This window comes from Camelus ferus, chromosome 10, assembly GCF_009834535.1.
Source record: "Camelus ferus isolate YT-003-E chromosome 10, BCGSAC_Cfer_1.0, whole genome shotgun sequence".
NCBI lineage: Eukaryota > Metazoa > Chordata > Mammalia > Artiodactyla > Camelidae > Camelus > Camelus ferus.
The window spans coordinates 65,654,441-65,682,339 of NC_045705.1; the positions used below are offsets into that span (position 1 = coordinate 65,654,441).

Below are 27,899 nucleotides of genomic sequence, written 5' to 3' on the forward strand. Positions count from 1 at the left end.
GGAGGGGAGGGCAGGGGGGACAATGGTTGGGTGAGAAGCCTGAACAGGAAGGAGGGCTTAGAGCCAGCATGTCCTGCCACTTTCAGGCGAAGCAGATCACTGTTAGTGCCCCGAGATTTGGTTTCTGTTTCTGTAAAGGGGGAGCCCTCTCTGGACTCTCAGAAGATTTGAGGAGCTCAGAGGAAAAAGGCTCTTGGTAAAGGGCACAGGTAGATCTGGGTGGGTGGGTGCCTGGCAGAGCCTGGGTGGCAGGAAGGAGGAGAGATATAACCCTCACCCACCCACACTGCAACTTGGCTAAGGGTCCTCTTCCTCCACTGCCCAGGCCTCAGTTTTCTTCTGAGCTAATAGGCCAGCCCTGGTGGAATCCACCTGACTGATAATTCCCCTGGGGAGTTGAAGGAGGGGCCAGGAAGGCTCAAAGTTAATACCTGAAGATTTCCTGTATTAGTTTTCTATTTCTGCTGTAACAAATTATCACAAACTTGGCGGCTTAAAATAATACAAATGTATTCACTTATGGTTCTGTGGGTTAGAAGTCCAACCTGGGGTCAGCAGGGCCATGTTCCTTCTGGAGGCTCTAGGGAAGAATCTGTTTCCTTGTCTTTTCCAGTTTCTAGAGGTTGCCCACATTCCTTTGCTTGTGGCCCCTTCTTCCATCATCAAAGGCAGCAACAGAGCATTTCTGTATTATCACACCTCTTTCTCTGACTCTCCTGTCTCTCACTTCCACTTTTAAGGACCATTTTTATTACACTAGGTCCACCCATCTAATTCAGGATAATCTCTCTATTTTAAAGTCAGTTGATTAGTAACTAATTCCACTGGCAAACTTAATTATTCTTTGCCATGTAACAAAACATTCACAGGTTCCAGAGAACTGAGATGTGGACAACTTTATGGGGGGCCATTCCTCTGCCTACCCATTTCCCTGCTTCCCATTCTTCATTCCCTCCTGACTTGGCTCTCCCCCACTCCCACCCCCAGCATCCTTCCCTCCTTCAGGTAGCCATCCTGACCTCCTCTCTCTAGGAGTCCCTCCCACACTTACAGTATGGAAGCTTTTACCATCCTGGTCACATTGTGCTGTCATGGCTGTCTCTCCAGAAAGCAAGGTCCCCTCACCCCATTATCTCCACTCTTCCTTTGCCCCCACTCTTCTTAGCACTTGCCCACCCACAAGGGTATCACTGTGTGCTTGGGGACTTGGGTTTCCTCCATCTCCGTTCATTGGACAGTTTGTCCCACAGAGGGAGCTTAATCCTTGGCCACAAGAACAGCACCTGGCTCCTATAGATGCTCAACAAATATCGGCTGGATCGCCGAAAGGAGCAAGAGCAGAGTTCTCTTCAGTCCATCGCCAGCCTTTCAGCAAATGTTTCCAGTACCTAATGAATGAACCAACCAACCAACCAACCAACCAGCCAATCAAACAACCAACGTTGGAATGAGTTTAGGGTCCCACCCCCGCCCCGGAAGCCACCTAGTCTGACAGCAAATACGGGTGTGGCCAAGCCCCTTTGCCCAAGCACCCTCAATGCCCTCTTTTCTAGGGGGCGGCAAACTCCTGAAAGCTCTAGGAAGTTCGAAAAATTTTAATGTAGGTGCCTCCAAGCCCTCATTCATTTCCTTTGTAGTCACCGAATACACTTGTGCGGGCGCCTCCCCTGGCCCAGCCCTTCAAGGGAGGGAATTCGTCCAAGGACACTCCGCGAATTCTGAAGAATTCGGTCTTCCCGCTGCCACCCTCTCGGCCTTCCTAGAGCCGAGAGTTTTGGCTCCGACGGGCACCGCCGGAGTTCGCGGAGTTCAGCCCGAGCTCCCGAAGCCGTCTAGGCAGTGGCCGCCCAAACCTGGACTGGACCCTTGGGCGCGCGCGGCTGCTGGACCCCGGCGCGGAGCCTCCAAAGGGGGAGCTCCGAAGGGCCCCGGAGCAGGGCGGGGCTGTGGGCGGGGCCTGGTTGAGGCGGCCCCGACATTGGCTCCGCGGGTCGGAGGCGGGGATTCAGGGGCCACGGTCCGCACAGTAAGTTCACAGCCTAGGTTGGTCCCATCGCCGCGCGGTCCAGCTCCTGAGCTTTTGCTGCCCCCCAAGTCGGCCGCCTACGAGCGTCGAGGTGAGTTCAGGCCGGGACTCTGCAGCCGTACCGCGGCTCCTAGGGAGTCCCTCGAGAGGCCCATTCTGGAGGCACCCCATCCTACCTCGCGCCCGACCCCCAGCTCACCTCCACGTAGATCTTTTCCCTGGTTCCTCAGGCTACACGGTGTTTCCCGCCAGTGCCTCGGTCCCGGGGAGCTGCGCATCCGGAATCCGAACTTTCCCGGTCCCTCTCTCCACGCTGCGCCAGGACCCCCGCCCCACCCCTCGGGAGCCGAGAGTGCCCTCCAGTTGCCCAGCGTCCCCGTCCAGGCTTGGGGTCGTATTTTTAGTCAATGGTGAGGTGTCCTCCTATCTTTAGCCGTGGCTGCTAGTGTCCTGAAACGGATCCGGGCTGGGCTGGGCTGGGCTGCTCTCGGGCAGAGGGCGGGGAAGGGTCGGCGCCGGAACCCGAGCTGAGACTGAGAGCTGGACCCGTGGGAGCCAGGGGCGGGGGCCCGAGCTCTGGCCGTGCGCCGAGCGGACAGTCAGACATCGCCCAGGCCGGAAAGCATGGGAGAGGCTCCTCCCAGAGCTTGGATACCCGGGCAGGATCCCCGATCGCTCCCTTTTCCCCCTGATTGTCTGGTGGTGACACCAGAACCCCCTTCAAGAGAAGACAATCCCGCAGATAATTCGCTTCTGGTACGCAAACGTGCCGCTCCCTGGGGGGAGCCTGCTTGGAGCGCGAGACGCGCTGGAGACCCCTGTGCGCCCCGGGACTCCGCAGGGACGCGGGGCAGTAGTGGGAGTGCGCGCGCCACCTAGCGGCCTCGGAGCCGAGCGCCGCTCTGCACAGCGACGCAGGGGGACCCCGCGACCCGCGAGGGAGACTCTATGCAGGCTACGTCGCAGCTGGCAGGAGGAGGCGAACGGGCTGTTTAGTTTTGGTTTTATTTGGAGCACTGTCCCTGGAGAACCAAAATGCACGAGGAAAGCCTTAACAGCTATTTGCTGAATAAATACCTGCTAACCCTTTGTCGTTTGTTGTACATCGGCGCCCTCTCTTACTTGTAGTATGGATTAGGGTCTCCAGCAGCCCCCTGGTGATGGTTTCATTATCATCCCATTTCATAGATGAGGAAGGTGACGCCCAGAAAGGAAAGGTGTCTTACCCAAGGTTAGAGTGGGTCTCAGGTGGAGATGGATTTCAGTTCCGTCTCCTGATTTCAAGGTCAGGGTACCGCTTTTTGGACACCGCAAGTGGAGCATGGCCTAGTATTCCTTGTGACAGGAGGAGCTCTGCCTCCAAGAAGTCATTTTCTCTGAAGGAGGTCCAGGGCTCCTTCCAGCGCAAGCCCACAGAGCTGGAATGGCTCCCATCTGCTCCTCCCAAAGCTACAGGAAGCCATGCATCCCAGTCCCCTAGAGCCTTGTTCTGATGGAGAGCTCATTCTCGTATCTCTGGACACCTGTAGGCTGAGAGATGGGGGCAGCCAAGAGGCAAAACTTAAATGGAGGAGACTTGGGGGCCTGATGGCTTCAGCCCGGTTGGGAGCCTATTTCTCTCCTGCTCCCCAAGCAGTTTACAGAGGTTGGCATGGCGCCCTGCATCAGAGCCATAGGGACCCAGCTGGGTAGCAGTGCCCACTTTTCTGCTTACTAGCTGGGTGACCTTGGCAAAGTTACTTAACATCTCTGAGATTCAGCTTCTGCCTCTGTAAAGGCTAGTAATGCCACCCACCATCGTGCTGTGCCTGAGAGCATGAAGATGGAAACCGTGCAAGGATAGCTGGAGCCTGGGGTCTCGTGGTTGCCAAATCTGAATACTTGGGGCTTGATGGTTGCAATTCCCAGCGCTCCCCTGGTGGCTGACACTGGCTCAACCCTTCCCCCCAGCTTCAGTTCTCCCCACATCTGGAATTGGGTGGGTACATCTGGCTCAGTGCAAGAGAGCTGTCAGGGATGCTGGATCTGTTATGGAAACGCTCAGGCTGTCTTGGCGCCCCTGTATGAGGGGGGGCGGGGTTGGCCCGAGTTCTGGGCAAATCCCACCAGCCAACTCCCCTCCCCATGAGTGAAAAGGAAGAAAAAGCGACCCCAGGACTTCTCGTCTGCCAAGGGGACAGTTAGGATGTGTGTCAGCCTGCCCCCCCAGACCTGGCATGGCAGGCAGGGATGAATGTCTGTTGGATAAATAAGCGATGAGATTCCAAGACCTCAGAGCACTCACTGCCTCCCTGCCCTTCCCCCAGCTCCTTCCAAGCTTAACTGGAATTCTGCCACCTGAGAGTCATTCCTTTGTTTCCTGTTAAGCTGCAGGTGCTCTGGGAGGAGCAAGATGTCCGGTCTCTGTGGCTCAGCACGACTGACCCAGAGTGTCCGGTCCTGGGGTGGGGTTTCCTGAGTAAGGGCCTGGGCTGGGGTAGGGGGAGCGGATAGTTGGGATTCTGCCTCTTCTGCATCCTCCTTCCTGCTCCCTCCTGCCAGCCCCCTCAGTCTTCCCTCACCCCGCGTGGGATGAAGACTGAGGCAGAGGAACTGGCAGAGGCCTTCCTGCTGCTGCTCACCCTTCCCCAACGATTTCCCTCCTGCTCAGCCCCTGCTGCCCCCTGGGAGGGTGGGCTCCTCTGGTTACCTGCTGGGTGACCTTGGATAAGTTTCTCTGTCTTTCATGCTCTGATTCTACATATTGCGCCAATCTCCCAACATGGGAACCAGAGGGAGTGCTCGCTCCACTTCCTTTTTCTGTTAAACCTGTATGACACCCTTCCAGAGTGTATGTACTTTTTTCCACATTAAAAATATCTTTGATTTTTTCTGATTACATGAATAATATGTGCTCATAAATAATATATGTTTATTATGAAGAATTTGAGCTTATGAAAGTACGACCAAGAAAGGGAAAGTCACCTGAAATTCTCCCACCTGGAGAGAACTCCTCTCAACGTTTTGGTGATCAGCCTTTCATATTTAGCTTTTATACATCATTTTTTAGTAATAGCTTTCATATTTAGCTTCCACACATCATTTTTTAGTAATAGGACCAAATATTAAGGATAACTTTCGTGGAAGACAAATTTCCTCTCATGTTGCTGACCCGACACACCAGTCTAGGCAGCCATATGAGCCTAGTGCTGGCCTTCCACGTTCTTCTCTGTTCCAGCATCGGATATAATCCTGTGCAGACCCGGATACGTAGTTACACACACATACATGTGGGGGGGTGGGGAGGGGAGCTGGTTAGCGCTTTCAGTACATGGAATCTTCTAGGCTACATTTTTGCAGTTTGCTTCTCTCCTGCAACGCCTTGTGGGAATCTCTCCAAAATGTCCGATAGCTCTAATTTTTAAATGCGAATGTAGCAGGATGGTTGTGGTGATTAAATGGGATATGTTTGCAAATTCCAGGCTTGGAGCAGAACCTTCCCCTGCACCCCAACCATGTATCTGTACCCCCACCCCCAGTCCGTCTTCCTCTTAGGTGCTAGAGCAGGGAGAAGGGGCAGAAACTATATAAGACTCAGCCCCTGTCTGTGAGAAACTCCTAACCCACAGGAGGAGAAAAGGGAAACTCTGAAGTGACCTCACTTCCAGGTGGGATGTAAGGGAGCCAAATGGGAGGTGGAGGTGGCAGTCGTTAGGCACTGGTGGCTGAACACCTGCTGTGCATCTGGTCTGGGTGGGCAAGACAGAAGTTACAAGATCTCCATCCTCGGCCAAGTAGGGGGCTGAGACAAATCCGTGAGACCCCCACACAATTTAGCACTGGTCATGTCTTAGGGCAGAGTTGAGTGCAACAGGGGGTAAGCCCCCAGACAATGCTGATGAGCAGAGCTGGGGACCCAGGACAAGAGACCAGAGCCAGGGCTGTGGATATGACTTCAGGCCTGTCACTCAGGTTCCCCACTTGTAGGCACCCCCATGACGCCTAATGCTTTATGGGTACATTTTCTGCATATTTCCTTTACTGCTTTTTCCTTTCTAAAATTAATTTCTAGGAGATAATTAGTAATGCATTTTGTTGCTCATGCTTGCATATAGAAATGATATTTTAGAATAAATTTGTCAGTGTTGGCTGATGTAAAAAAAACTGGCGCTGGTGATCCAGGCCCTGAGGGGCAGTAAGCCTGTGAGTGAACACGGGCCTCTGCCAGGAGGGCTCCTCACGGGAGTGTGGCCCCATGTGGGCTCCTGGAGGACGCTTCTGCCTTTTGTCCTTCTATCCCTGACTTTACCCTTGGTATTTCAGCTCCTCAGTCACGAACCGGAGAGAAATTGGCAAGGACAAGCCCAGAGAGCATCACTGTGGAAGAGCTCTGCACCTTCCTACTTCCAGTTTTCAGAAGAATTTTCAGCCCTTTGGGGAGAGAGGGTTTTTGTTATCTCGACCCTCTGACTTCGTTGATCATTAATCTTTCTTTTCCTAATTCCTTGGGCCAACTTCAATCACACCTCACACCCTAGTCTTAGACCTTTGGCAAGATTTTGGTGTCTGGAAAGCTCTCTCTGGGCGTTGCTGGTTGAGGGTGGTGAGAGGAGGCAGCAGAGGCCGTGGTCCCGGTGAGCGGACTGTCCCGGCCTTGACAGCCAGGCCTGGGTGGCGAGGTCACCATGTCCACCAAGGTGCCCATCTACCTGAAGCGCGGCGGCCGCAAGGGCAAGAAGGAGAAGCTGCGGGACCTGCTGTCCTCAGACATGATCAGCCCGCCACTGGGGGACTTCCGACACACCATTCACATCGGCAGTGGAGGTGGCAGTGACATGTTCGGTGACATCTCCTTCCTGCAGGGCAAGTTCCACCTCCTGCCGGGAACAGCGGTCGAGGAAGCCGAGGAAGATGGCAGCTTCGAGCTCCCCTTCCAGTTCACCCGCACTGCCACGCTGTGCGGGCGGGAGCTCCCCGACGGGCCGTCCCCTCTGCTCAAGAACGCCATCTCCCTCCCTGTCATCGGTGGACCCCAAGCCCTCACCCTGCCCACCGCCCAGGCCCCACCCAAACCTCCTCGCCTGCATCTGGAGACCCCTCAGCCTTCCCCACAGCCCTCCCTGCAGGAGGCAGGGAGTGTGGACATCTGGAGAATTCCAGAGGCTGGCTCGGCCCACAGTGGGCTGACCGAGTCAGGGGCCGAGGAGCCCTTGCTGTCCCATGCCAGCTCCCTGCTTTCCCTGCACGTGGACCTGGGGCCTTCCATCCTGGACGACGTCCTCCAGATCATGGACCAGGACCTGGGCCACCTGCAGATCCCCACATAGGACCCGAGAATGGCCAGGCTGGGTGCCCAGACCGGAATGAATGCTGGAGGCAGGGGATGGACACGGCCCTGGTCTAGAAGTCAGGGTCCCAAGGTCCTACCTGTGTGTGGTTGCTGGCCAGGGATTTCTCACTTTGAGCCTTTGTTTCCCTCCCTCCCACCCTCTCCCTGTGGGCAGGGTGGCCTCATTGCTTCCCCCCAAACTCCATGAGGACTTGTGCAGAAGTCAGCTCAGAGGGCCCTGTGCATCTTGGGCCACCTGGACCCCCACCACCAACCTCTCCTCAGATCGCTTGGATGAAGGCTGTGCTGAAATGGACTCTGCTTTTTACCTCCCTCTGCCTCAGCCCTGCCAATGCCCTGATGGGGGGGCGGGGGAAGACGTGGGGCACGGCCAGCTGGACCTGTGGCTCTGTGTCATGGACTGGGAACATGGTATCAGTGACTGATGCCCCTCTGCCCCCCCCCCACATGACCAGGGGATTCTGGTTGCAATAAAACTTGCTGCTGTGGTAGTTGCACTCCCAGTACCCTGTCCCAGGGCTCTTCCTGAAGACGGGCCAGACCCTGGGAGCCATGGGCTGGCCCTGGGGGAGACCCCAGCCCCAGGGGGCCTTGTGCAGGGTGGGTCCTGCCCTCTGGAAGACTACCTCATTTTGAGCCCATAGTGAGAATGAAGCAGGAATAAACCAAGTGCAATTGGGGGTATTCCAACATGGATTCAGGTGTTTGGCAAGAGGTGGCTGAGCACTGCCATAGGCCAGGCGCTGGGCTCAGGGGGTTTGTCAGGGGAGACCCAAGAGTGAGAGGATAACCACAGGCCTAGTGCAAGGGACCAACAGCTTCTCCAGCGTCAGAGGACTGAGGGAGCAGGCAGGAGGGAGGGCTGGGCCTGGGCCAGGAAGGATCAGCTGTGCTCATCAGTGGACCCATCTCATCAGAGCATCCACCGCGCCCTCAGACATGCTCCAGGGGCTGGGGCACCAGACAGACTCGGCCCCTGCTTTCCTGCAGCTCACAGCCTAGTTGTGGGAAGGATATCAAATTTGGAAGCAAATAAATTTCCAACCTAGTTGGATACCATGACTGGGAGTGCTTGGGGCAGGGGTGCAGTGGTGTCGGCACATTACGGTGACCAGGTGCAATTCTGAGGCAAAGCTGAAGGCCTACAGGCTTATGCTCATGCATAAGCAAAGGCACTGAGGCACCAGAGTGAATGACAGAGAGGAGAAAAGCCACCATGTGGTGAAAAGAGCATAGGTCTCTGAGTCCAACCCAGCCTGTGTTGAGACTCAGTTTCTCCATCTCTAAAATGGAGTCAGTGATACCTACCTTGCAGGGTTTATTCATTTGCACATGGAAGGTATTCAGAAATGTTTATGGTGTGTGACATAAAGGAACTAGGGGCTCAGGATGGGCAGGATGGTGAAGCTGGAAAAGCAGGTTGGAGTCAGCTTCCAAAAGTTTTGCTTGCAAGGCTGAAGCTGAGGCCATGGGGACCTGCTGACAGAGTTGAAGCAGGAGAGACACGTGGTCAGCCCAGGTTTCAGAAGGGTCACTGTCCAGGTAGAGTGAGAGATGGACCCAAGATCAAAGAGGAAGAAGCCGGGGTGGGAAGAGGACTGGCCCCTGGTGGGGATGGTGGGGACAGAGAGGAGGGGAAGGTGCTGAGGTGGGGCTTGGTGTCTGGAGGCCATTGCTGCCCTCAGTGAGCTCCTTCTTCCATTCTGCTGCTTCTTTTCCATCCTTTTGACCCTACAAATTTCAGACTCCCACCTCACCCCTAGCCTTTCCTGCCTCCAGGCAGAGATTTCATACTAGAAGCAGAGGCAGAATTAGACCAGGAGACATTTTGCCACACTGCTGTGTTGTTGTTGTAGTTTTTTTTTTTTTTTGTAAGGTGTTTTTTAATTGTGGTAAAATAGATATATCACAGAATTTACCATTGTAAACATTTTTAAGTGTATGGTTCAGCGGCATTAATTACATTCACATTATTCTGCAACCATCACCACCATCCATTTCCAGAACTTTTTTTCATCTTCTCAAAGTGAAACTCTGTACCTGTTAAACACTAACTCCCCATTCTCCCTTCCCCCCAGCTCCTAGAAACTACCCTTTTATTTTCTGTCTCTATGAAGTTGACTACTCTAGGGACCTGATGTAAGTGGAATCATACGGTATTTATCTTTTTGTGACTGCATTATTTCACTTAGTATGATGTCTTCAAGGTTTATCCATGCTGTAGCATGTGTTGAAATTTCCTTTTTAAAGGCTGAATAATATTCCATCATCCATTCCACATTTTGTTTATCCATTCATCCATCAATGGACACCTGGGTTGCTTCTGCCCTTTTACAATTGTGAAAAGTGCTGCTATGAACATGAGTGTACACATATTTTGAGTCCCTGCTTTCAATTCTTTGGGTATATACACAGAAGTGGAACAGCTGAATCATGTGGTCATTCTATATTTAATTTCTTGAGGAACTGCTGTTTTCCCTAGGAGCTGTATCATTTTCCATTCCCACCAAACTTTTTGTTTTTAATCTGAAATTTTTGCCATCATTTAGAGAGTAGGAGTTGCACTATCTGTAGTGGGATTTGAACCCAGGTCTGTGAGACCGCAAAGCCTGTCCTCAACTGCAACCCTCTATTCCCACAGAGGTTCAGCTTCAGACCCTGGGAAAGTGTAAAGGCAAAAGGTGGGGAGCCGAAGGCCAGCACCTACACCTGCAGGCTTCCCCTCAGTGCTTGGGTGGTTTGTCCCCACCTGTCCGGGAGGGGAAGACAAGAAAAAGACATCTTCCTTATAGCTTCACCCAGCTGAAAAGCAGCGCCTCACCCTGGTGCTGAAGTTCATGGCAGAGTGGCCAGGAAAGGGGGACATTCTTGTCCTGGGTCCCAGGAACTGCTTCCCACCTTCCCTGCATCAGGTACCAGCCCAAGGGCCCTGGGAAACCAGGTGGGGCTGCCATGTCTGAGTGGAGAAAGGAGACTAGACAGGGAAGCCAAAGCATTAGACTAACTATACTCGGGAGACCTGCTTCACCAAGGTAGCCAGAGGTGGAGTGAGGGACCCTCCCTCTTCAGCTTGTATAGTGCCATATATATCCTAATACTACCCACACAAGGAATTCCCCAAGATAGGAAGAGACATTGTTGTTGGACATCTACTCATTTTCCAAAGGGAGACATCTCAAAATCTTCTCAATTATCACATCCACTTCCAAGTCCAGGATTTCTAGATGGTGCTCATTCCTCCTGCAATTCCTTTAGCAGCCCATCTCAAAATTTGGTAAGTTGTGAACTATACTGTAAAGTTAACTACCACCAATATACCATATATTGTATAAAGAGTGGAGAGAAAGAGAATGGGAGAATTAAAATATATAAAATATATACTTGACACAGCAAGAAAAGAAATAAATGTAGAAGCTACAGACTTTTTCTACGACAGAACTGTGGCTGGTGGGAATATCCTCCCTTCTTCACTCCCCAGTTCATGTTCCCTTTGCCTTCAGCCTGCATTTTACCCGTTCAGGGATCTCTACCAGGTGACATGTCCCACACCTTCTTTTTAAAGAATCTGAGCCCTTGGTGGATCTCCCTATATAGGACTGATGTTTCCCCCAAACTTTTAATTTTGAAACATTTCAAACCTACAGAAATACTGAAAGGTACAATGTACACTCCATACACCTTCATCTAGATCTGCCAATTATTACCATTTTGTATTTGTAAACACTTCAGTATTTATTTCCATTAAGTATTTAGCTTGCTCAGGCTTTATCTGGCTTCTTCAATGTGTGAAATCATGTATTTCATCATTTTTGGAAAATTACCATTTTCTCTTTTAAATATTACCTCTATCCCTTTCTTTCTCCTTACTCTCTGGGACTCCAATTAAATGTATTTTAGACCTCAGTGTGTATCTTCTATGTTTCAATATCCTCCAATTCTGTATTTTCTGTTCTTTTGTCTTTCATGCTATATTAAGGACTATGTCTTCCTAGGTATCTTCTTGTTCACTCATTCTCTCTTCAGCTATGTCTAATTTGCTTTTTAACCAGCTCATTGTGTTCTTAATTTTGGTTATTGTATTCTTCAGTTGGAGAAATTCTATGTGGTTCTCTAAAAATTCTGTTGTGGCACTTCTTAATAGAGACTTGTTGCCTGCAGATTTTTTTATGCTTGTCTTTATCTTCTTTAAACATGGTAATCATTGTCATTTTATGGTCAGTGTCAGATTATTTCAGTATCTTAAATCTTTGTGGGTCAATCTGTGTTTTCTACTGTTTGCAATTGGTTCTTATGCAAGGTTTCTTTTTTCTTTTTGTGCTGGATTATCTTTGACTAAGAGCCAGATATTGTATCTGAAAAAATATTTTTAGAAATAATTGGAGGCCCTGAATGACAGTACATTCCTTCAGAAAGGGTATCGCTTGGTCTCTGCCCCTCTGCCAGGTGACCAAGGGCATTCTAAGAATGAGTACGCTTAAATCCAAGTTCAAGGCTTGAGCTTTTCTACTACCCAGATCATATGATTCTGGGCTATTAGTCCATAGAAGTTGGGATCCAATCTTAAAGTGTGTATGTGTTGGTAGTGGAGTATCTGACTTCCTACCTTGAGCAGGTTCTGGGTTTTTATTTTGACCCTCCCCACCAAAGACTGCCAAACAACAGCTCAGCTTCGCAGTTATATCTTCCAGATCAGTAAATGTCCCTAGGACAAAAATTGCCTTGAATTCTGGGCTTTCTGCCCTGGGTTTCAACCTCCTAAATGTTGGCCTAGTAATTCTTCACCATATTACTTAGCTTTTCAATGCTTTTAAGATTTTTTTCACTTCCTCTGTTTTTTAGTTTGTATTCAGTGGGAGGGTTGGTCTTAAATGCCCAACCAAGAGTGTCTCCCATAAATCACCTGAATGTAATATTAAGAAGATCCCCTGGGGTTTGTTTACACTTATCCTTGCCCCCACTGGGTAACAGCAACCCTATTTACCCTAGACAATTAGGATCAATCACCCCAGCTGACAATGGTACCCCCTTTTTACTTTCTTGTCCAGTGGCAGGTGAAACTCAAAATAGCCCTTTGACAGTCTCAGCTCCTAATTTAGAGAAATCATTATTGCACCCCCTGGTGGAAGTTTTCTTTCCTTGAGTCCTAAAGGTTCTAGATCAACCAGAGCCCAGAGTGGCAGGGACAGAAAACAGTTTGGAAAAGAGTCAGTAGTTGAGATTGCAAGAGGCTGCACCCCAATTTCCACTCCTTGGTTCCTGTCTGTGAGAGAAACACTATACATAGCAGTCACTGGTTCAGATCATGTAGAGTATCTATTGTTCATTGATGGAGCATTTTTTAAAATTGAAGTATAGTTGACTTACAATGTTGTGTTAGTTTCTGGTGTACAGCATAGTGATTCAGTCATACGTGTGAATATAGATATATGTAGGGAGTATGAAATGAGTATTTGCTTTATTTTTTAAATTTTTTAAAATATATTTTTATTGAAGTACGGTCAGTTTACAATGTGTCAATTTCTGGTGTACAGCACAATACTTCAGTCACATAGCAACATACATACATTCATTCTCATATTTTTCTTCACCACAGGTTACTACAAGATATTGAATATGGTTCCCTGTGCTCTACAGTATAAACTTGTTTGAGTATTTGCTTTAAAAGAGTGAGAAGAAATGGGGTGATAAAGGCAGATATGGGCCTAAGGAGGGGCTCTGATGCTTTAATCCCATTTATTTTATTTATTTATTTTATTGACATATAGTTAATTTACAACGTTGTGTTAACGGTAGAGGCTATTAAGCCAAGTCTGTAGGCGAGAATTTGCATGATTCAATAGTGAAGGAGAAATAAATGGTACAGAAGAGAGAGGAATAGCTGCAGGAGGGAAGTTCTTTGGTGGAGGGAACGAGTTTAGGAGTAGGAAGTAGGGGAGAAGAGGTGGGCACCAATCAAGCTGGTGGCTGGGTTTGGGGGCAGGAAGGTGGGGGAATTTTGTCAGATCCCAATACTCTGGCCAAAGAACTGCCAGGTTCTGGGAGCAAATTTTCCTCTCCCTAAAATGGGCACATGTTTGGCAAGCCAAGTAGACTGTACGCTTACCTTCGGGTTCTCACCAACTCCTGACCCGTAAGTGAGGGCAAAGAGTTAACCACAAGGTTAAAGGTCGGTGAGGTAGCAGGGCGCACTAGCTCCATCTAGACCACCACTGGGTCTGCCAATTTTCACTAACTTCTCACCTTCTCGTTTCGAGACCAGGCCCGATCCTCCCTATCACATCCCGCTCCACTTAAGGGAAGATGCAGAGATGGAGCAGTAGCCTCGGGGAGGCCCTCGCGGCCCCCAACTCTACCCGTCTCCGTCGCGCCTGCGCATTCGTCCCTCAGCGCCCTGGCCCCGAGAGCAGACACGAAGCTTGTTCTCCGCCGCTCGCTCTTGTGCGCGCGCGCCTGGACGGCGCCTGCGCAGAAGGACGAGGAACCTGGTTCCCAGTGCGGTCCCGGCGCCTGCGCACTGCGGGATCCGGGCCTCCCGGCCTGCGGGAGAAGAGCTGGGAAGATGGCGGCTGTGGTGGAAAATGTAGTGAAGCTGTGAGTGGCCGTTTCTTTCTCTCCTAGACCGGGAGGTCTTGTAAGGGGCCTGTGAGTTGGGAGCGGTGCGGGAACAACGAGGCAGAGAGAGGGACGTGCCCGGGAAGGCCGTGCTGCGACTCCTAGTCGGGAGGGCAACAGAAGACTCCGAAGAAGACGTTGCGCTTCTTTGAAAACTTGTGGAGGCCCTGAGCGGGGCACACGGGAGCCCCTAACGGGCAGCCTCCCTGTGGGGATGTGCGGTCTGGGCGCTCCGTTCAGGTTGACGGTTTCCAGAGTATGGCGCCCTCGTTGCGTACGAGAGACAGTCCCAGGTTCGCTCCCGAGACGCCTCAGTCCGGTGGAGCCGGGCCGAGGGCGGACCCGGGAGCGGCCTGAGCCCCCGAGAAGCTCAGCCGCCGACCCCTCCCTATCGTCTCTGCAGCCCTTGCGCCGTTAAGCACCGGTGGGCTGTTTTGTTCTAAACAGCCCGGTGACGTTCTGGGGCGGGCTGTGTGTGTGTGTGTCTGTGTGTGTCGCCAATCGCAGCCATCAGAAAACGGGCCCTGGACGGACGCAGCCCAGGATTCCCTGGCAGCCTAGAGGGGCATCTAGGTCGGCCGTATTCGCTGTGCAACACTCGGGCTGGGCAGATTTCCAGCCAAGTTAAAGTTAATGGTTGTTGGGTAAGTGGAGAATGACCTGCTAGCTGTGAGTTAAAGATGCTTTGGGACTTGATTTAACCCAGTCTCCTCCCTGAAGAAGAATCTGAATGAGTTTTGAAATGGGTGCATGCCCCGTGGGCGAATAGAGCAAGCTCCTTTTAATGGATAAATGTGGCTTGGGGCAGGGGTAAGAAAATTGAGATGTCTAGTTGTCCAGTCAGGGTTTTTGGCTTTTGACTGGATGACAAAGTAAAGGTTTGGGAACTCTTTTAAGGGACTCAAAGCTTCTCATCTGTCTGTGTCATGGGCTGAGCCACACTCTTCCCAAGAGCCTTTTTTAAGGAGACATTGCTTCTCTCCCTCCCCCTACCTGGAGCCTTTTCTTTGAGAATGCTTTCCCACTTCCATTACGCTAAGTGCCTTCTCCTTCTCCTCTTGTGTGTGTGCGTGTGTGTGTGTTTTTTAATTTGCTTTCAGCTCCATCCTGCCGCCTCTTTCAGCCACCCCTCCTCCCAACACTGTTATCTTTCTGATCTGCCCACTCCAGTTTCCCCAGCTCTCTCTTCAAGCTGACATTTCCCTCAATTTAGAGATGACGCTGTTGATCTATCATTTATATAGTTATCCTTCCTGACTCAGATGTTCTTTGTTTCCCTGCCTTTCTCTTTGTTGACTCCTCCCACCCCATTGTAAGGGAAGGTTTTACACAAGTTTCTTGTTTCTCAAAAAAGAACCAAAGCTTCCACCTTGGAAATCTTACTATACTGGGGGAATGTCAGACTTGCCTAGGTTTAAGAGTTACATGTAATGAGATTCTTTGTGTCCTTATGTTGAAAGGCTTTCATATGTGAAATAGGGTTACCAGCCCTTTTATGTGGTGTTAGAAGTGAGGTGTGCCCATTTACATAGAGCATGACTTCTTATTTTTCTTTAAAGAACTATAGCGATTTTGAGGGTCGCCAGCCACTGATTCCTGAGTGATGAGAAACCAACTTTCTCCTTCTCAGTTCTAGCTGTAGAGAGCTGTGGACCACATTTAATACAGTCACCTACGGAACTTGCCCTTTAAGAAGGGGCTTCCATTCTTTCTATACCATTCTCATCCTGGAAAGAGATGCTTTTCTGGCACATCTCTTGATAAAGGTGTGCCTAGTCTTCCAACAGCAGAGGTTATACATCGAGGTCAGGGTCACTAGCTCATCTTTTCTGACCTGCATTTTGTCCTAGGACAGGAATTTTCCTAGTTGTAAATTCCCTCCCAAATGTGGTATCAGAATTGAAACAATCTTTAAGGGGTCTTATTAGGGCAAAATAATAATGTAAAATAGCTGTTGCTGCTGACTGGTTTTGAAACCTTCTGAGTTATGTAACGAGATCTGAAGAATAATGTTTGCTTGAAATTTCTTGCAATGGGAGCCTTAAGTACTTAAGAGTATTTCTCTCATTCTCTCTTGCTCTGTCCTCATCAGATCCTGCCTCCCTCCAATGTGTGTTTAATTCTCAACTCTCTTACTCACGAGACAGTTTGCCTCACCTTCTGAAATCCCAGTTAACTCCCAAGAGCTTTGATAGAACATCTCATTCATCCCCTTCCAGACTGTGTCCAGCCTCCTGGCTCTGACTTTGCAGCTCTCAGCCTGTCTGGCCCTTCCTTCCATTTGACTTCCAGTGTCAGTATCAATTCCCATCAGCAGAAACAAAGGAGCTGCTGCACTCAGCCTTGTTTATCCAGTTTTCCTCTGTTTAGTGAGGACATGGCTGCCTCCTAAAGGCGAGCAAATGTGAGTCTGTTCCCTTCTCTCTAATCTCCAACACCAGATTCATGCCTACCTCAAATTACAGTTATTATAGCTCACTGAATCAAGCCAGGCTATCTTGTGGTGTCACTGCCTTGTGTGCAATGTGCGTCTTTTTCAGTTGCTGGGAGCATGCCAAGCTGTGCCTAAGTGGTCTATTGTGGCTGCCCAGTAAAAGCCCCCTCACATTCCAGAGCAGGGTTTGTTGGTGTAGCTTGAGTTGTAGTCGAGGACATAAGCAACAGGCTACTTAGGTTCTCATGCTAAGAGTCTCCCTCTGTAGAGTATGTCAGAGCTTATCTAGTTCAGCCTAGTTTATAGCATAGGAATCTGAGGTCCACATGGGTTGACTAAATGTCCATGTTTATGTGGTGACTTTCAGCCATGCCAGGTCATTTTACTACCAAGTCAAGTCAAGATGTCCCAGACACCTTCATGGGTGCCGGGAATATTGTGGGAAAGAAATCACCTCTGCCCTCTGTTTATTTTAAGATTGATCAAATATGTAAATGTGAATTGTTATAGTTAAAGCTCCAGTACTTGTTAAACCCTGAAAGATGAGAACAAGATTGGTTCTACTTACATGATTCTTTGAACCAGATAACTACTGGCACTGTGCAGTTTTGCAGCTTTTTAAAGCACTTAAAAAATTCAGATTTCAAATTAAATCTTTTGAGTCTAAGAAGATTCTTTCCTAAAAAAATTGATGGTGTGAGAATGGAGAAGGGTCTAGGATAGGCCTTTGAGCAAACAGCTTTTGTATCAGTATAATGGTGCTCAGTAAAAGGTGGACTTCAAGAGTGTTCAGGTATTTTCAGATGTTTTCCAATGATTGTAAAATTAGTATATAGAATCAGTTAGTTGGGAAAATACCTAGTTCAGAATTCAAAAGATGCAGAGTGGCACAGAGGAGAAAGTCCTCTAGTCACCTGGTTTTTCTCCTTGAAGGCCTATAGTTTCTTTTCCACCACTTGGTTACATAAATGGTAGCATCCTATAACACTCCTCAGCCTGTACCTTTTTTCTTTTCCCTAGTTATCTTGGAGACTGTTTACATGAAGAACTTCCTTTTTTCTTTTTTATGGCTAAGTAGAATTTCATTGTATAGATTACTCTGTAGTTTGATAAATATAGTTGAGTAAGTTCCCCAGACCTTTTGAACTCTTTTCTCATTTATAAAAAGGAAGTAACCTCTGCTTCTCAGAATCCTGAGGGTCAAGAGGAATAGCGTCTTGGCTAGCACAGGGTTGGTCTCACGAGAGGCACGGAATGAACATTGCTTTCTTCCCCTCCTTATGGGTCAGAGTAAGGTCTGATTGGACACATGATGAAATTGTGTGTTCCTGATGGTAATTTATTTGTAAAGTATCTTACCTCATGATGGCTTAGTGAAGGGGCTTGGTGTCGCATGAGGCAGAGATGAAAGAAATTAAAGCAAAGTGACAGTTTCCCAGTCCCTTGAGCCATCTAGAGAAGCAGGTGGCAAGGGAGAGGGAGAGCTAAGCACCTCTCACCCCTACCTCCCAGCACACACACACCTCATTTTTGTCTTTCCTGCAGCCTTGGGGAGCAGTATTACAAAGATGCCATGGAGCAGTGCCACAATTACAATGCCCGCCTCTGTGCTGAACGCAGCGTGCGCCTGCCTTTCTTGGACTCACAGACCGGAGTAGCCCAGAGCAACTGTTACATCTGGATGGAAAAGCGACACCGGGGTCCAGGTGAGGGTCCACTTGGGAGCGCAAGGAGGAAGAAGCCTCCTCAGCTTAGGTGGTGAGCCAGCTAGGAGGGTTTTTCCTGCTGCTTTCTACCCATGGATGAATCAGGTCTTCCCATGATTAGAAGCCCAGGGAGGATGAAGCAGCTTTGTTTGCTACAGGGCTGTGCTACTGAGGCTGTTACTGGGCTTCTGGAGAGCTATGTGTTAGCCAGAGCCCCTGAGTTTACATCTGTTTTTCTTTTCCATAAACCATGCCTCCTCTGTCTCTAGACGCTCACTGTCCATATTCCTCCTTTGCTCTAGAACTCAGTGAGAGCCTATTCATCTAGAAAGTGTGGTATCATTTTCTAGGACTGGGTTAGGATTTGACTTCTCTCCCTTCCTTCCTTCCACAGGATTGGCCTCTGGGCAGCTATACTCCTACCCTGCCCGGCGCTGGCGGAAAAAGCGGCGAGCACACCCTCCTGAGGATCCGAGGCTTTCTTTCCCATCAATTAAACCAGGTAAAGCACACCACCCTGAGCAGGGAGGCCTACTAATCACCTGTTATGAACCAGCCCCAGTGCGAGATCCTAAAGATACTAACTTGAATAAGATGTGATTCCTTCCTTTTAAGAACTCAGTCTAGTAGAGACAGGTAAACAAATATGTTATGGTGCCAAGATGGACTATGGTGTCTTAGTTTCTGGGCAGCCAGAGACCAGAAGACAGTGACTGGCTTGTGGCTGGTCTAGCACTGTGTCCTGTGTAGACCCAGAGAGGTCTGCTTTCAGCCCTTCTGAGCCTCTGCCCATCCTGACCTTGCCTGCAGACACAGACCAGACCCTGAAGAAGGAGGGACTTATCTCTCAGGACGGCAGTAGTTTAGAAGCTCTATTGCGCACTGACCCCCTGGAGAAGCGAGGTGCCCCGGATCCTCGAGTTGATGATGACAGCCTGGGCGAGTTTCCTGTGACGAATAGTAGAGCACGGAAGGTACAAGATTAACTCTGTGGTTGAGGGACTTTAATGGAAACCAGCATCCTCTTCATCAGAGGCCACCCAGTAATCACAATAGAAGCAGAAGCTGTGGGCCAGGGGGCAGACCCCTGGAGTTCTGTTCCTGCTCATTCCTTAATGAACTCTAAGTTCTGAGTGGCTTCGTTGTTACCATCCAGTCTTCTCCTTTCCCTTCCTTCTAAGTACAGGCTCTCACTCATTCATCTTCTGTCACAAAATTTTTTGGTGCCTGGGGGTAGCGCAGACCTGTCCCTGCCAACAAGAAGATAAAACTGTACATAAAACAATAAGAGCTAAAAATATGTGAGGCACTGTGCTGAGTGCTTTTCCATCATTTTCTCCAGTCTCTACAACCTTATGAAATAGTGGTCCCCATTTCACATACAGGGAGACTGAAGCAGAGCAGTAAAAAATTTTAAAAAACAAAAAACAAAACCTCCCACAAGGCCACACAAGTAAACAGGAAAGCTCTAATTTAAATCTAGGAAGTGAGGTGTTAGAAAGGAAGCCACTGACAGCGTGCTCTCAGGGTGTCAGATCAGAGGCAGGAGAGGGCACGGCTGTGAAGTATCAGGGAAAGTTTTCTGAAAAACACGACACTTGATTCGTCCACTTGGAGGTGGTGGGAGAGGCAGTCCAGGCTAGGACAGGCCAGGACAACATGAAGAGAGGCACAGAGGAAGGAGAGCCCAAAGCTTTGAAACAACAGGATGATAGGGTGTTGAAGGGCAGCAGGGAGGTGTGAGGCTCGAGTGGAGGGGCCAGGTCACAGAGGAGGTTCTGGACAGCCTTGGCCGGACCCATCGTGGGGGACCTTTTGGAGGTACATTATTTCTGCCCATTCTGATCTTTCTGTCCACTCAGCGGATCCTAGAACCGGATGATTTCCTGGATGACCTTGACGATGAGGACTATGAAGAAGACACTCCCAAGCGTCGTGGCAAGGGAAAATCCAAGGTGAGGGCCAGGGTGCTGCCTACGGCCTGGGGGAGCGGGGGGCCTGCGGAGGCTCACTCTTTTATTGCTTGTTGCCATTTTCACTCTTGGGTGAGGTTAGCAGCCACTCCAGGAGAGTCTAACTCTTCCGACCTAGATACCTTAGTAAGAGCATCTTTTTGTTCTTAACAGGGTAAAGGTGTGGGCAGTGCCCGTAAGAAGCTGGACGCTGCCATCCTGGAGGATCGGGACAAGCCCTATGCCTGTGACAGTGAGTGCCTCACGAGTGGGTGGCTAGTCCTTGCCTTGGACCCAGCTCCTCGGGATATGCGAGGAGGGAAGGTTGTGCTCTTACTCAAAGTGATAAAACAAGCCTGGGCTCTTGTCCTACCTGCTGACTGGCCCCCTGAGATCCCTGAGAGGCCCTGGCCTCTACTCCACGATGGGGGGGACCTGCATGTTCTGGGGGAGATTTCTGCTGTCCTCTGGGGTGGGGGTGCCTGAGGGGGCACACACAGCAGGCAGCGTTGGCCTTTCAACCTGATGGCATCCAGGTCTGCTGGCCCCAATCAAGCCAGGGCCCCTGAAGTCCAGCACCAAGTTTTTCGATGTCTGTTCTCTCTCCCCCTTTTCTCTGACTCGCCCCACTTCTGTCTCTCCATCCTGGGAGCACCATCACCGCTGGGGTTTCTCTCTCGTTTACTCCACTTTTCTGCTGCTGCTGCTGCACCTGTCTCAAGTGTATCAAGGCCTTCTTCTCATGACTTTTCTTTCTGTCTTTCAGATAGTTTCAAACAAAAGCATACCTCGAAAGCGCCCCAGAGAGGTAGCTCTCTCAACTTTTCAGACTTTTGGTTTTCCTGTCCCTTTTCCCCTCCTCCCTTGTTCCTGCCTTTCTCATCTGTGATGCTAGTTTTTAAATCTCTGGAATGGCATGGGGATAGGAGCGATGGCTTTGTGCTGTGCTCTGGTCCTCACAGTCCTGGAAGCTGCCTTTACCACTGCTTGTCTCCCACAAGCTTGCTCCTGGGACTGCTTGGGCCCACTGCATGGGGTGGCTTCAAAAGCATTATAAGGAACCTGTTAGAAACAGAGCCCTCTGCTCCCCTTTCCCCAAAACAGATACCTGGTGGTCAGCTAATGTTCCCCACCATCCGCCACCTCCTCCCATCCCTTCCCCATTCCTTTCCTGCCGACCCCTTGCTCTTCTTGGTGTCAGTGCTCAAGAGTACAAGATGCCTCATGGGGATCTGCTTTCCTTGCTAGTTGGTGGGGTTGGGCAGGGCATTGATGTGGGAGTGTCTTTGAATTTCTTTGCGGGACAGCAGCCCCAGGAAACTCGGTAGGTTATCCCCAAGAGATCCACTCCCTGCTCCTTTATCCACATTGGGCAGAGATGGACTGTGTTGTACATATGGTGTGGCATGAGCCTCCCACATTTATGGAGACGTAAAAACGTTCAGAGTCTCTTCCTTACCTTTCCTCCTTCTGCCATGTTACAAGACTGTAGAAATATCCTTTCCTTCCTGACCTGGAACTCCCCAGACTATTCCCAGGGCCAGTGTGGATGGGCTCCCCTCCTAGCAGCCTCTGTGGAAGAGTAGAGATGTCCATGGGCTGGGGTTTAGGAGGGAGAATAGCCATGGAAGCTGGAAAGCCCTAGGACCTGATGTTCCTAGCCAGGGGGAGGCGGCTGTCACTGAAGACCTGTCCCCGAGCAGAGCCGATGGGGGTGGTTACCTCTGCCTCAGGTGGAGCCCCACAGCTTAGAGGGGCAGGGATCTGGCACTCTCGGATCCTCACACCTTTCTCTGCAATCTTCTGCCCACTCAGTTTGTGGAAAACGTTACAAGAACCGACCAGGCCTCAGTTACCACTATGCCCACTCCCACTTGGCTGAGGAGGAGGGCGAGGACAAGGAAGACTCGCAGCCACCCACCCCGGTTTCCCAGAGGTCCGAGGAGCAGAAATGTAAGCTGAGGTGTCGGAGGTGGGGCTAGCAGGAGTCGGCCTGGTTATGAAAACTCCTCCTCGCAGGGATGTTGAGAGAGCCAGGGGCCCACATGGGTATCATCAAAGTTCTTCCCTTTCTCCCTGTAGCCAAGAAAGGTCCCGATGGTTTGGCCCTGCCCAACAACTACTGTGACTTCTGCCTGGGGGACTCCAAGATCAACAAGAAGACAGGACAACCCGAGGAGCTGGTATCCTGTTCTGACTGTGGCCGCTCAGGTACTTGCAACCCAGGGCCAGGGCGGCCTCAGCCAGCACCCAGTCTCCGAGGGGCTCAGGGCTTGCCAGCATCCAGTGACTTTGGCAGTCAACCGGGGCACCTCGCTTCTCCCCAGTTTCCGGATGCCTGTTTCACTCGCTCCCCCCACAGGGCATCCGTCCTGCCTCCAGTTCACGCCCGTGATGATGGCAGCTGTGAAGACCTACCGCTGGCAGTGCATCGAGTGCAAGTGCTGCAACATCTGTGGCACCTCCGAGAATGATGTGCGTGCCCCAGCCCCCCACGCTCCTCAGCTCTTACTGTCCTTTCCACTGTCCCTCCAAAGTGAGCTTTCTTTTAAAAGGGGAAGACCTCCCTGCACACCCCTCCCCAGCATCCCAGCGGGAACTTTGGTTTGTTTGGCAGGTATTAACTGGTCACCTACTTTGTGTCAGATACTGTACTAGGCACCAAGGACACTGAAGACAAACAAGGTCCCTGCTTTTGTAGAGTTTACCTTCTTGTGGGAACAAGAAATAAGCAAGGAAATGAGTGACATTTTTATGATGAACCACAAAGAAAATGGAACTAGTAATGTGGCAGAGAGTAACGAGATACCTGGTGTGGGTAGTCAGGCCTTTTCTGAGGAGATGATGTTGCTGTAGAGGTTTGGGTCATACAAAGGAGACCGTCCAAGAAGACCTGGAGGTAGGGCATTCCCAGGAAGGAACAGCAAGTCAGAGGCCTGTAGGTGGACAAGCCAGTGGCTTGAGGCCCCTGGGGCCAGCTGGAGCCTCCCTGCAGTGGGAGATCAAGTAGAAGTGGAGACTGGAAGGCAGGGACCACCAGGTCTGAGAGTTTAATCAGGAGTAATGTGGTCTGTCGTAACATTTTAAAAAGATAACTTTGGTTGCTCTGTGGAGAACACTCTGGAGGCCATAAGCTCAGTTAAGCAGCTGGTAGCGTCCAAGTGGGATGACAGTGACTCTGACTGGGTGGAGATGGACAGCAGTGGTATTCTGTCTGGAGAGTCCCATGTCTGTCCTTACCTGCCATCTGTCCCACCCATCTTGGAAGTAGCAGCAGTGTCTACAGAAGCCCACCTTCCTTACCTGCCCCAGGGGCCCAACTGCAGCCCATTAGTCATTTTCCTCTCCCCTCCCTCTTCTGTCTTGCCTTCTCTAGGACCAGCTGCTCTTCTGTGATGACTGTGATCGTGGCTACCACATGTATTGTCTCACCCCGTCCATGTCTGAGCCTCCTGAAGGTAGGTTTCCCGGATCTCTTACTCAGAAGTTATTTTATTAGTAACTTGGAAAATCACCTGCACAATAGGTGAGGTTTCTTATCAGTGGTATATTCTTCCAGATTAGGGAGTAGGCACTTTGCCTTCATTCAGTTCAGAATGCTTTCAAAGCCCCTCCTTTTTAGAAATTCAGAAGCATACTTAGAAGGACACAAATGCCCAGTATCTGTGACAAAGGATGTGGACCAACACTACAGGCAACAGAAAGTGGCTCACTGTGTGATGTGAGCTGACTTGTATTGTAGGTCAAATTTTTGTCACCTCCCAACCCCCCCAGAAGGAGGCCACTAACAAAGTCAGAGATTCCTTTAGCAGCTATAGGGGAGCACTCAGCTCTCATCATCTGTTTGGGGAGAAATAGTGTACTTTGTGTTTCATTATTTTTAACCATAAGATATCAATTCACAGACACAATTCCATGTTAACTGTAGAAGGGCTTTCCTCTTGAAGTGCTGCCAGACACTGGGGTACAGGAGAGCTGCAGGCAGCTGGGGGGCACCCCCATAGAATTGTCAAATGGTCTAGGCTCTAGGTCAGGGGTTAGCAAACTCTGACTCACTGGCCAGATCTAGCTGCAGCTAATATATGTAGGTCATAAGCTAAAAATGATTTTTACATTTTTTAAAGGGAGTTTAAAAAAAAAAAAAGTGTGACTGAGACTATATGTGGCTCACAAAGCCTAAAATATTTAATGCTCTCTGGCTATTTGTAGAAAAGCTTGTTAACTGCTGCATATTAACCTTTGGGTTAAAAAGGACCTTACATTTTTGAGTTACATATCTGAAGAACTGATAAAAACTGTAGAATATTATTTTGTTCCCCCAGACCAATGTTCAAATACACATATGTACAATTGTGCTTATACTTTCAAAGCATTAAGGGCTAATTTTGTCTCTCAAGAAAAAAAAGAGCGTAGAAGAATCCAACCATAGCAAATATTAATAAGCAAGGTATGAGCCAGTTATTTTTTCATATAAGGGACATTATTTCCTGTTTTTCTATGAAACTAGACTTGGGTCACAACAAATTGGGTCATCATAGTTGGCCCCCTTTTCCTCTAATCGGGTCCTCAGCCTCTGCTCAGACACCTGGAGGGGAGCCCTTCTCATCTTTCCATGGTCTTCGCAAGAACCTGTGTTGTGGAATCAAAACTGGTTTCTTTAGAGCCTCCATTCATGATCTTTATTCTAACCTTTGGGGCCATGAGAACAAAGTCTGGTTCTTCTATAATCAGAAGTTTAAAGGGGGAGGGTATAGCTCAAGTGGTAGAGCATGTGCTTAGCATGCACAAGATCCTGGGTTCGTTCAATTCCCAGTTCCTCCTTTAAACATAAATAAATAAATAAATCTAATTACCTCCCCCCCAATTAAAAAAAAGAAAGAAAAATAGTTAAAAGCTGGGTTGCTTTAAAAACATCTGCCCAGGCCCTCTTTAGCAGGACCTAGAGTCTGTGTTGTGAAATAGGCCTCCAGGTGATTATTTCTTTCATCTCCATTGAGAGTTATTTTTCATGATATTTGAAGACCTAAAGGTTCCTCCTTGCTCAGGATAAATCTGAAACTTGGCTACTGCAGGGCATCTCCAGTCCTGTAGTAGCTGATCTTGCTGCTGGAGGTGAGGTGTGAGGCGTAGAGGGACAGCAGATGAGGACTGTGTTGGACCCACTGTAACCCCGTTATGCTTCCCTACAGGAAGCTGGAGCTGCCACTTGTGTCTGGACCTGTTGAAGGAGAAAGCTTCCATCTACCAGAATCAGAACTCCTCTTGATGTGGCCACCCCCAACCCCTCATACATCTAGAGCTGTTTCTCTCCTCCTTTCTTGTTTTTCATACCCCCTTTCCCTCCCTCCTCTCTTTCACAAGTCCAGAGAACCTCGGGGTGGTCGTGCCAACCTGCCTTTGGCAGCAGCAAGCTGAGGTGGCAGCTCTTGACCGCCTCTGGCCCCAGGCCCTCAGGGAGAACGGAGCAGCACACTGCCCCAAGGCGTACCTGTGGGCCCTGCTTCTCACTGCTCTCCATGAATCCATGAAGTGCATTCACTCTGTCTGCCTTGGGCCCCTGCTCTGGTGATCACAGGGTTCAAACAGTGTCCTCCGAGAAAGGGTGGAGAGCAGCTCACTCCTCTAGCTCTGCCACCAGGTTGGGGCCTCTGCCAGGAGCAGCTGGGAGTGAGCTGCACGGGCTTAGGTGGCGCTGGCAAGGAGCTTCCCGTGCCCTTCGTGCTGCTTAGCCTCACCGCCTCCTCTCCCCAGAGTGGCTCCCTGTGGCCCTCTGTTCCTGCTACCCAGGATCCTTGCCTGAGCCAGGACGCTCTTGGCTCTGCCCTTTTCCCGCTGCCCCACCCCCGGGGCATAGCAGCTTCACCCTGATTCATTCTTATGCTCGCCTGGCTCCCGCTCACAGGTGGTTTCTAGTGACTGAAGCATTCCCCACCCTTGTTATTTCCTATCTTCTGCCTCCCCTCCTTATTCCTTTTGGTTTTATGGGGAGAGGGGAAGCATCAGGGGGCCAGGCCAGCAGCTTGGGGGCCACAGGGAGATGTTGGATAATGTGCCTGTTTTTTAACTCGATGAAAAAGCCTACCTCCGAAATCCCCTTTTTGTTCTTCCTGGACCTGGGCGTTCAGCTCCTGCCCTTAACTGAATTGGGAGCCTCTGCCTCCTGTTCTGTGTATCCTGGCTCCTGGGTCATGGGAAGCCAGAGACATCCCTTTATTCCCTTGCACGCTCGCTAGCAGCTGCTAAGGTCTTCACACCCTGATTCTTCAATTTTCTGCCTGGTGACACATTAAGTAGTGGGGGGACAATCCATGCCAGGACATCCTGGAGTGTGCTTCCCCTTGGCTGTGGGCAGGCCCTAATTCACTGTCGCTTTGGAGTTGAGGTGTCTTTTTTTTCTTTCTTTAGTTCCTGTATTCTAAGTATTAGTACAAATAAACATTTTTACACAGAGCCCTCTGCTGGATTGCTTATCACTTGACTCCCTTTCCTGGTTGAGGCCACTTCATCCTAAACCTTACTTCCTTAAGACAGTGGTTTTGAAATGTTTTGAAGCATAGTTTTTTCTCCAAGATTAAATGTTTTGCTTAACTTCAGTATGTTAAGTTGTTACAAAATTGGGTACTTTGTCTTAATTTCTTATGTAAATTAAGTTAAAACAATTCTTTGTTATAAAGAACAGTGAAGTTGTTTTGATAAAAAAAAATTTGGGTTAAAATCAACTTTAACATCCTGTTTACTTCTGAATTTTGGTTGGCTTGGAGGAAATTCTGCAGGATTTCTATATACAAGTGGTGACAGGTTTATAAAAGTTGACTTACAATTTTGGATACTTAAAGTAGGTCCAGAAGCTTGACTTACATAAATATAAAGAATTAATGACAGGAAAACTAATGATATTACGATGAGACACGTGAAAGCTTTTTGCACAAGTAATGAATGAGCAGAGGCACATCCACCTTGCTTGCCTGGCATTCATTTGTTGAATTGGGTGCAGTGTGTGTGAACTCAGCCTGCAGTGCGGCACTGCAGCGTTCCTCTGGGCATATTTACGTGCACAAAAATTAGTTTCCTTTTCCTGCATCCATTGTTTCAAAGATTTAAGTCAGTCATTTATGAACACCCTGAATATCCTTAGGGTTTTCTGGGGCAGTCTGAAAGCCACTGTCTCCTACCGGAAGGCAGTGGTCTGGGTCCTTGTGTTCAATAAGCAAGCAGGGTGCTCTAGGTTGGGAACTGTTAGGAACAGAGCCCAGCCCCTGTCCTCTTGTTTATATGTGGAAGTAGACCTGGAGTAGAGGGAGAAAAACAATGATCCTTGGTAGTTGAGCAGTGTTAAGGCCAGAAAAGATAAAACAAATGTAAAAAATGAGAATGCTGATGAGAACACTGTAGCAGGCAGAAGTGAGGAAATGTTGAAACTGCAGGAGATGTACTTAGAATGGGACATGCAAGGCTGGAAGAGGGGTTACCTGGTAGAACTGGGATGGGGAGGGAAGCCTAAGAGAAAGGGAACTCATGTGGGGCCCCAGCCTTCCAATCAGAGCTGTGAGGGGAGGAGAAAAGTAGGCTGGAGTTGAGGATGGGGAGCACTAGACCCTAGGCTGAGAAGTCCACATTTGATCGCAAAGAACTTGAAGGTTACCAAGAAAGGGAATGATAATAGCTCTTGAGTGTAGGAACTTGAATCTTGCCAAGTTGCCTACCAAAATTAATAAAAAGTAGTCTTTATTCGCCCTAAATCAGAGTAAGTAGTTTATTGTAGCAGGGCTGATCGACGTGAGACCAGTGCTGTCCATGGTAACATCTTTTGTGTAGCTTAAAACTTGCATCCATTTTTTCG

At 49.6% G+C, this 27,899-nt stretch overlaps 2 protein-coding genes across 5 annotated transcripts; both read left to right on the forward strand.

The window, feature by feature from the left end:
* Window positions 1–1,978: 1,978 nt before the first annotated feature.
* CDC42EP2 (CDC42 effector protein 2) lies at window positions 1,979–7,861 on the forward strand. Its single transcript, XM_006179541.3, has 2 exons — window positions 1,979–2,117; window positions 6,329–7,861. The coding sequence occupies exon 2, from the start codon at window positions 6,691–6,693 to the stop codon at window positions 7,330–7,332; it is 642 nt and encodes a 213-aa protein (XP_006179603.1). The 5' UTR covers window positions 1,979–2,117; window positions 6,329–6,690; the 3' UTR covers window positions 7,333–7,861.
* A 5,930-nt stretch (window positions 7,862–13,791) lies between these two features.
* DPF2 (double PHD fingers 2) lies at window positions 13,792–26,509 on the forward strand. 4 transcript variants are annotated; one of them, XM_014554936.2, is made up of 12 exons: window positions 13,792–13,946; window positions 17,947–18,107; window positions 18,502–18,609; window positions 18,918–19,081; window positions 19,970–20,062; window positions 20,234–20,312; window positions 20,826–20,867; window positions 21,875–22,012; window positions 22,142–22,270; window positions 22,422–22,534; window positions 23,436–23,517; window positions 25,249–26,509. In XM_014554936.2, the coding sequence occupies exons 1-12, from the start codon at window positions 13,915–13,917 to the stop codon at window positions 25,323–25,325; spliced, it is 1,218 nt and encodes a 405-aa protein (XP_014410422.1). In that variant the 5' UTR covers window positions 13,792–13,914; the 3' UTR covers window positions 25,326–26,509. The 4 variants fall into 4 exon arrangements, with proteins under 4 accessions (XP_014410422.1, XP_032345684.1, XP_006179601.1 ...); XM_032489793.1 differs by having other exon boundaries at window positions 19,973–20,062; XM_032489794.1 differs by lacking the exon at window positions 13,792–13,946 and adding an exon at window positions 14,014–14,611.
* The last annotated feature ends 1,390 nt before the right edge of the window (window positions 26,510–27,899 follow it).

Bases quoted from the DNA above. Each gene is read 5' to 3' on its own strand.
- CDC42EP2 (XM_006179541.3), top strand. From the start codon at position 6,691: ATGTCCACCAAGGTGCCCATCTACCTGAAGCGCGGCGGCCGCAAGGGC.
- DPF2 (XM_014554936.2), top strand. From the start codon at position 13,915: ATGGCGGCTGTGGTGGAAAATGTAGTGAAGCT. The intron at 20,868-21,874 runs GTAGCTCTCTCA...CTGCCCACTCAG, and splicing joins CTCGAAAGCGCCCCAGAGAG to TTTGTGGAAAACGTTACAAG. The intron at 22,013-22,141 runs GTAAGCTGAGGT...TTCTCCCTGTAG, and splicing joins GAGGTCCGAGGAGCAGAAAT to CCAAGAAAGGTCCCGATGGT.